This window comes from Macrobrachium rosenbergii, chromosome 14 (assembly GCF_040412425.1).
Source record: "Macrobrachium rosenbergii isolate ZJJX-2024 chromosome 14, ASM4041242v1, whole genome shotgun sequence".
NCBI lineage: Eukaryota > Metazoa > Arthropoda > Malacostraca > Decapoda > Palaemonidae > Macrobrachium > Macrobrachium rosenbergii.
The window spans coordinates 40,157,092-40,166,626 of NC_089754.1; the positions used below are offsets into that span (position 1 = coordinate 40,157,092).

General features: G+C 39.3%; 1 protein-coding gene across 1 annotated transcript; it reads right to left on the minus strand.

Moving 5' to 3' along the window:
• Positions 1 to 4,201: 4,201 nt before the first annotated feature.
• On the minus strand, positions 4,202 to 7,595 carry LOC136845611 (uncharacterized). Its single transcript, XM_067115772.1, is given in 4 exon segments — positions 4,202 to 5,764; positions 5,767 to 6,485; positions 6,674 to 6,849; positions 7,470 to 7,595. Coding segments are annotated over 4 exon segments (2,472 nt in total). The 3' UTR covers positions 4,202 to 4,313.
• Positions 7,596 to 9,535: the final 1,940 nt, after the last annotated feature.

The window sequence follows — 9,535 nt, forward strand, 5'->3', positions numbered from 1 at the left end:
GCTGTGTCAACACAGGACGTTTTCAAACTGTAATGTTTCGCAATTCAGAACGAAGGATATTTATGACGCTGCATTCTGCGATTTATGAGTTTGTGTGTGTGTGTGTGTGTGTGTCGTGAGAAATTCATAGCTCGCTGGCCTTTTACAAGGAAGGAACGGTCTAGGAATGTTTTACAAAATCATGACGCTTTTGCTGACCTAAACGTTGATTGATGTATCTGTATATGTTTCTGATTATATGCATGTATATATATATATATATTATATATAAATATATATATATACATATATATATATATGTATATATGTACTATATATATATATATATATATATATATATATATATATATATATATATATATATATATATATATATATATATATCCATATATATATATATATATGTATATATGTATATATATATATATATATATATATATATATATATATATATATATATATATATATGTGTACTAATTTTCCTGTTAAAGTAAATGAAACCAGTATATATTTGCGTTTTTTGGGATGAAGCTGCTGGATTTATGGCCTCTGATACAATAGGTTTTAATGGAACGTGCCTGAATCATGCCGCATACCTGGGAATCGAACTCAGGCCACACGTTGGTGAGGAAAGTATCCTAACCAGCAGTACTTATACCGGTGTGTGTACGTGATTTTGATGCGGCTGTGATAATATAATTGAGAAAGAGAGAGAGAGAGAGAGAGAGAGAGAGAGAGAGAGAGAGAGAGAGAGAGAGAGAGAGAGAGAGAGAGAGAGAATTCAGAAAAATAAACTCGGAAACTCTGGTTAAAACCTGATTATTTTTTTTCAATTTGCACATTCATTTCATTTCCTCGTTAACTTGATTCTCACTATTGTGTGGAAAGGAAAGCAAAGAGATGACACAGCCAGAGTTCCAACTGAAATATCATCTTTCAAAACTCTTCTCTTCATTAATCTGAGTTAAAGAATAAACAGACTAGCATAGACAGACAATTAAACTTCTATGGTAAACGGATTTGTGTGTGTGTGTGTGTGTTTGCGGCTATATGAAGTCTGTGGCGTCCTTGCACTGAGCTAATTTAATTTTATGCTGGGCGGAAACTGAATGCTTGGAACCTGCCCCGTTAGTACCCCTTGTACGGTCTGAGCGGTGAATGATGTCTGTTAGCTAGTTGACAGCAGTGGGTTCCCGAAAATATGAAAATCTGACTAAATGTACACAAACGCGGGCGTGAACGCATAGACACACACACATACACACATGTACATATATATATATATATATATATATATATATATATATATATATATATATATATATATATATATATATATATACAGGTGCATTCGGTTAATGTAAGTCCAAGGAGACCAGTTTCAAACGCCGGTAGACCCAATCCTGTCTGTAATAGTACTTACATTGCTACCCACGTCTGTCTCCATCTCTTCTTCCATAACGCACTCTCTCTCTCTCTCTGACTCTCTGTTTCAAGAAATTTCGAACCTGGACAATGTCCTTCCTTCTAGTGCCTGTCTGGGACCCTTTTTCGATACAAGAACTGTGAGTGTCTGCCCGTAGGCCACTCCACGAGACCAACCGAGCCACGTCCTTTGTGCAGTTTTAAGGCTAAAGTTGTTACGGTAAGTCGGTATTACTACTGTTCAGAAAGGATTTACAGGGCAGACATTGTATTTATTGCTTGATAGCTGTGAGGAACATATGTTTACGGAAAGATTTTAAGAATGAACTTGACGATCATGATTTTTCTATCCGGTGTGATAGCATACCTCAACGTGTATCGAAAGAAGTATAAGGCTAATAATCTCGCTACGAGCTTTGGTTCAAAGATTTGCGTTCGTCATTTTGAAGATAATTCACGTGTCATTCTTCTAGAATGAATAGTTCGTCATCCGAACGAATGTGAAATTCGTCTTTAAATGAGATACAGAACAGGATAGGAATTAAAATTTTGACCCTTACTGGTTTTAACCCGGCATGCATCCATCTTGGCGGCGTGTTTAGTGCAAGCCCGTTGGGGATTACCGTAAAAACATAAACAAAAGACTGTAAATATCATAAAGATAGTGGCCCCAAGAAATATTAGTCCTAGATAACGACCCCGAAAACTCTTGGGGGTCACTATCTAGAAAGATCCTATAAAAAGTACCAGATTATTTGTCGGAATAAAAGCTGGAAGATGAGATAACGTAAAGTAAAGAATGCCCGTAAAATGGCTATGAACGTTTATAGTATTCAGTGAGACTATTTTATTTAGGAATTAGTTTGCTTGTACAAATGTTCGTCTTTATTATTTTCTTATTTGTATTGATTCTTCTGTACAATGAGTTATAGTATACAAGGGCTGGTTTTAAATAAAAATATAATCACAGTTATAATCATATTTACCACACTGATTGAGTCAGCGGCTGATGACAAAAGTATGGAAAAGCAGAACAATGCAATAAAACAGAACTCTTCACCTTGAAAACACTCGGCCACAGTAACCATTTTGTATCTGAGTTATTTGTGTACGGGCCGGGATGCAGCTTCGTATATACTCTGCATAGTTGAAGTCTGTCGAATCAGTATGCTGGTTATCTGTTTCTTCTTGCAGTATTTCTTAGACCTATCGGTAAAATCGCTGGACGAACAGAGACAGAGAGAGAGAGAGAGAGAGAGAGAGAGAGAGAGAGAGAGAGAGAGAGAGAGAGAGAGAGGGTGGAGGTCAGGGGTCAACCGGGTATAAATTTTAATGCTGCTTGAAATGGCGTTTTCCATCTGCTTCTACCACCCTCTGCACTCCGACTAATGACTGTTGGAGGCGGGGAGGGGAGGGAGGGGGTGATATATGACTCCCCCTTAAGGTAAACCCAGACGATGCGTTTTTTCGTTCGATTTTCCGCATGCCTTTGACGCAGTCGACAGCGCACATAGCAACGTGTAGACAGTAAGAGGCTGCATGCGTTTAAACACGTTCCTAATTCGTCTTTCAACTTTCGCATTCTATTTAAACCAAAAGGCATGCGCTTAGCGCATGGAAAAACGCATCGTCTGGACTTACCTTAAGGGAGGGTCTAAAGAAAACGGACTTGACGGATCTTCCTGCAACGTAGCAGGTAAAATCTACCAAAATAATACCACTACGCCGACGAGAAGAAAAAGAAGAAGGAAGAGGAGATAAAAAAAATCTCTGTTTACAGAATAACTCCATATCCTAAGGTAAATAGTTGACCCATATAATCTTTTCCTGTATGGGTATGTATCCCGCATATGTACCATACACAGGATTAAAAGCTAATCTTTCCTCCTGCCTTTGTAGGTCGAGCTCTGTTGCTTATGGTTATGGGTTGGTAACGGGCTTGTGACCCTTATAAGTCACCCTTGCTCTCCCCTCGTAATTGTTGAGCTGAGAGAGAACATTAAAGAGACAAATTAAAACATGGTTATTAATTTGTTTCTCGAAACGGTTGTAATTATCAGCCTCATTACCAAATTGCATAAGCACATGCACGACGTGACCTAGGTGTGATTATGGAACCCGGCTTCGTTTCCCGTTACCGGACATTATAATATCTTCATATTTCTTGCACTTTTTGGGTCTTAAGGCTTTGTAGTGACAAGCGTATCCAAAAAAGCGCGATGGACTTTTCAAAGTATTTCGTAATAAATCTACCAAGTGATGGTAGACCTAGGGTAACGCTGAATTCCAGAACATTAACAAAGAAAGGAAGGTAGAAGGATTATTTGCAGAACTTTTAGAAGAGAAGAGAAGTTTCTATAGAGCTAAAAGCTAAAGGCAGAGATGGTTGACATGGCGAGAATGAAAAGACCTGAAGATTTTGTAAAAAGGTTAGCCAAGGTAGTCAGGTGGAGTAGCGTTTTGAGCTGAATGGGTCATGTGGAGAGAATGGAGGACTTTAGGCTGGCGAAAAGCAGATATGATGTAGTTGATGTTATGGAAGTCCTACTCAAAAGGGTTTACATTTTTTTAATTTATTTGTTTGAGAGATATGAGTTATGACTTGCGTGAAAAATTTAAAACATTGTACACAAAAGATTCTTTGAAAATGAATAAGAATTCAAATATATCCACTAGTGTATTTTTCAAGAATCAATCTTTGATGGCAGAGCAGTTCTGGATAATCACAATCTAGAAAATATCACAGTTGAAAGCAAACCAACATGTAGTTGGGTATATTCTGTCTCTGAAGTACCAAGGCTGACGTTCTTTCTAAAGGAAAACACCAGAATATGCTGCAAAGTGTTTACTACACTGATGAAAACTCAAAGCAACATGTATAGTTGTTCTCACCGTCCATTACTAAGCCTGTTGATCAAGTGCTTTACTAAATGGGGAGGCAGTACATCTTGGACTGCTTCAACCAACTGGTGGTCATCTTGAGTCGACAAATGGTTCAGATTGTTACAAATATCACTCATGGGGGATTGTCTTGACTTCTGTGGACGAGCATGTGCATCCTGAAGAATTCTGTTCAAGGAAAGCCTGGCAGGCTCACAGGAACTAGGTGGAAAACCTTGTTCTTGGCTCGTATACATTTCAGAAGCTATGCTCGTATGGTCTGGGTAACGATTATGATGGGCTCGCAATTGTTCGAATGCTCCCCTCAACCTACCAACGGGCACTTGAACAGGCGTGCCATTTACAGCAAGAGATTGGAAGATTTCCGCATGAGAAGACGTGTTCTCTAGCGATGTGAACTCTGGTTCTTGTCGTAACTCGCGAGTTGCAGGCCTCTCGTTGGTTGAGGAATACATCTGGGGGTTTTTTGGGCTGTAAAGCTCTGTATCATAGACATTTGTTCGATATACTTTGCTCAAATCAACTTGTGAACCACAGTGACTTGGATACCCGACTTGGATACTCTGTGGCATAGGTGAACATGGATTACCTTGAGGTGCAATGGGAACTAACACTGCTGGCGACGTTTGCATTGAGCAAATTGTTGGAAACCTTCCATTTGGTACCCAGTAATCTTCGGGTTGCAAGTGATCATCCATAAAAGTTACTGCACCAGATATATTTGATGTGATAGCTCTTTTCATTTGTTGTGATTGTGTAGCAGATTGCAGAAATACTCGATTCATGCTATCAGAGGGTAATATTTGTACTTCCTCCTCAGATACTTGAAATCTGTTGTTATAGTGTGATTCCTTCGGAGGAAGTCGGGCTCTTGGTTTCTGATAATTATGATCTTGAGTAACTGTGAAATATGTTTTCTGTAGATTTTCAGAAGTTATTATTATATCATCCTCTTCTGTAGTCTGCTCGTTATTCTCAGACTGTGCTAGATCCACAGAGATTGTCGTCTTCATCTTCTTTTCCCTGAATTCATTTGTCAGACATCTTTCCGTACTATGTAAACTCTCTTTAGCCTTGATGCGTTCGGAGAATGCCTTTTTGGGTGGCATCTTTGGGTCCTCGCCCAAGTCATTGAGCGAACTAGCAAAGCAAGCTTCGTCTTTTTCTTTTGATGATTTATCCTTCTTTTCTTTAGTAGTGCCTTTTTGGAAACACTCCTTCAGATCTTTTACTTCAGCAAAACAATCCCAGAGCTCCAAGGAAAACGAAGTTACAGATATTGATGCATTCCGATAATGAACGTAATCCTCAAGCAGCTGGACATAAATCTCCTTGTAGTTTACTACTTTTGGCAGATCTGTAAGTGACATAAGATCAGTATCAAAGGCTCCTATCATCAGGCTTAGCAAGGTCACCACTTCATCATCAAAAATGTACAGTACTTTCTCATGAAAGTTTTCATCTTCTGAAAAGTATCTGCGTCATCAATAAACTTCTCTGTAGTGGCTAAAGATATTGTTGGGAATGTGCAGAAAGGAGAAAGGAGTTTCCGAGGCCAGCATTCATGAACCTCCTGGAACTGGTGAGCACCAAAAACGAAAATCGATTTGGCCACTGCATCTTTGAGTAAAACACCCCTGTCGTTATCGTCTAAGTCTCGAAATTCTGGTACTAGACTGAAGAACTTGCCCATGCCTTTGCAAAATACAAAGAAGAGGTGCTCCGTTACGTCAGCGTCTTCTTCGTAATAGTGTTTCGGGAACTCTGGAAAAGTTAATGCTGTCTGCATGATTTTCTGGAGACCCTTGATTTTTTCCCGATTTTTTCCACTAAGTGTCTCGATGATGAGGCAGTCATCAACGTCCTCTATTGTACAGCTGTCCATATCTGTCCTAACTTCAGTACTTGAAATTTCTATGTTGTCGTCACTGTTCCAGTGATTCCACTCCATACTGGCCTCATGATGACTGCTAATCGATGCAGAAACAGTATCTTGGCGCCCTGTTGGCTCAGTAACTCTGTGCTGGAGGTCCATCTGTTTGTAATTTTCTAGTAGCTGCTGTTTTTTCCTTTCAAGTTTCCGATACATCAGAGCTTTTCTGTCGCTCATGGTCATCACGAGGGAAGGGTCCATTCCAATTTTTCTACATAACTCATACCTGTAGGAAAAGTCATTTGTAAGATAAATGGTAAATTATGGACAGAAATATTTGCCTGTTTTCTCAAGAATAATCGTTATTCTCTTAGGACAGCTCTAGTGAATTCTGTTTTAGGATTAGTTTTTAATAATCTCTGCAGTTCAAGATGTAATGATGATTATTCTGAGGAACAAGTAAATCTGACTCACCTACACGCCTGGCAGCTTCTCTTGCTTGGGGTAATCTCGCAGTTGCCCCCTGTGACGCAAAGAAAGGTATCCCACGATTCGCTCTGAACTGTCCTCCTGAAGAAGGCCTTGCAGGAATCACAGCTCAGGCCTCCAAAGTGATAGCTTTTGGCAACGTCACTGCAAACCTTGCATATCTAATGGATGACAACAAGACAGCATATACAGTATTACGAAAGAGACTGATCTGGTGTTTTAACCTCAGACACCCACGCTTGTTATAACTAGGAAACTAAATTAGCTGAAAAAACAATACATCTTGTTATAGAAGAGAGAGAAAAAAGCTGAGGATCAGAAAAATAATGTGAAAAAGATGAAAAATCACAGTCACAATTCTGCATTTTCTGACCTCTACCGTCAGGTGGATGTACAAGGTTATTTTAACAAGTCGCCTTGGGATTCTTGACACACAAAATTGGTCATATGTCCACACACACAAGTTTTCATTTCAGCCAATCACTTATTCAATAGGCAAGATAATTTATTGACAACATGGTGAACAAATGTGTCCATATGACTAGCCTCTACTGGTAGCGTTCGCCAAAACGATTATAGCTACTATTCTTAGTAAGTTACAAACTGTCTCGGTGTGTGAACGCAGTCTCACTGTAACAAAAGCTATCAGGGAACGGTCCCGTAGAAAAAAGGAAATAATCTTCGAAGAAGTTATAAACTGTATCGGTCTATGAGCGCAGTCTCACAGCAAGAGACGCTATCAGGAAGGAGCCCCGTAAACAAACTTCCACTTTCCTTTTACCTTTGGCAGTTTCTCCTTGTACTGGGCGGAGCACAGCGTCGTCCCGTCCGTCACATAGTCGACAAGATGCTCAGAGATACATGGTTCCCCTCCTTTTAGGCCACTCACGCTCTGCTGGTAGCTCATCTCTCTGTTGTTCCTTTGAAGAACGGAAATCGATTGATTAGTGGAGTAGCTTCCCAATCGTCGACGGACGCTACGAGTCAAATGAAGACGATAAAATTTTATCTATCGTTATATGAATGATTATCTACTGGAGCAGGAAAAAATAGAATCATTTAAAAAAAAGAAATTCGATTTCAGAGTCGATGTTTTCTGAAAAGGCTTATTTCTAATCGAGGTAATAGGCGGTTATCAAATATAACAAAAAGAGAGAAAAAAAAAACCAAGTTTTAAGGCGAGACAAAGACCAAAAAAACCTCTATTTCTGCAAATAATGTACTGTCCATTACCAAATTCTAGTACCATTTACGAAAATAATAATAGCTATCTGTTCACATCTGGGGTAACTTTTTTAATGAACGATGAATTGATTCTGCAATAACAGTAGTTTGTACGGTGTAAGATGAATTCTGTAATTTAGAGTTTAGTTTACAAGGAATGATGATATTCCTGGAAAATAGTTACATAATGTACATGGTTATTTCTACTGCACTCTCATTCTTTAGTCATGTAATAATAATAATAATAATAATAATAATAATAATAATAATAATAATAATAATAATAATAATAATAATAATAATAACACTGGAATACAGGACTTGCAAGCTCTGGGATAAAACTAGCCGAGGTTAACATCAGAAGAGGGACCTTTCAAGGCGACTCACTGTCCCCACTACTCTTCGTAGTAACCATGATTCCCATGACAAAAGTACTGCAGAAGGTGGACGCTGGATACCAACTCAAGAAAGGAGGCAACAGAATTAACCATCTAATGTTCATGGACGACATCAAGCTGTATGGTAAGAGCATCAAGGAAATTGATACCCTAATCCAGACTGTAAGGATTGTATCTGGGGACATCAGGATGGAGTTTGGAATAGAAAAATGCGCCTTGGTCAACATACAAAAAGGCAAAGTAACAAGGATCAAACATATTGATGAGACAGGATACAAATACCTGGGAATAATAGAAGGAGAGGATATAAAACACCAAGAGATGAAGGACACGATCAGGAAGGCATATATGCAGAGACTTAAGGCGATAATCAAGTCAAAATTCAACCTCGGAAACATGACGAAAGCCATAAACACATGGGCAGTACCAGTAATCAGATACAGCGCAGGAGTAGTGGAGTGGACGAAGACTGAACTCCGCAGCATAGACCAGAAAACTAGAAAACACATGACAATACACAAAACACTACACCCAAGAGCAAATACAGACAGACTATACACAACACGAAAGGAGTGGGGGAAAGGGCTACTAAGCAAAGAGGACTGTGTCAACATCATCAAGAGCAGAGCACTGGGACAATATCTAAAAACCAGTGAAGACGAGTGAATAAGGAGTGCATGCGAAGGACTGATAAAAGTAGACGAAGACCCAGAAATATACAGAGACAGGAGAATGAAAAACAGAACAGGGGAATGGCACAACAAACTAGTGCACGGACAGTACATGAGACAGACAAAAGAACTGGCCAGCAATGAAACATGGCAATGGCTACAGAGGGGAGAACTCAAGAAGGAAACAGAAGGAATGCTAACAGCGGCACAAGATCAGGCACTAAGAACCAGATATGTCCAAAGAACAATAAATGGAAATAACATCTCACCCACATGCAGGAAGTGCAATGTGAAAGACGAGACCATAAACCACATAGCAAAGTACAAAAAGAGGCATGATTCAGTAGCAAAAGCCCTCCATTGGAGCCTGTGCAAGAAACCCCAGCTAGCTTGCAGTAATAAGTGGTACGAACACCAACCTGAGGGAGTGATAGAAAACGATCAGGCAAAGATCCCCTGTGACTATGATATCAGAACAGATAGGGTGATACGTGCCAATAGACCAGACGTGACGTTGATAGACAAAATCAAGAAGAAAGTAGCCTATCACATTG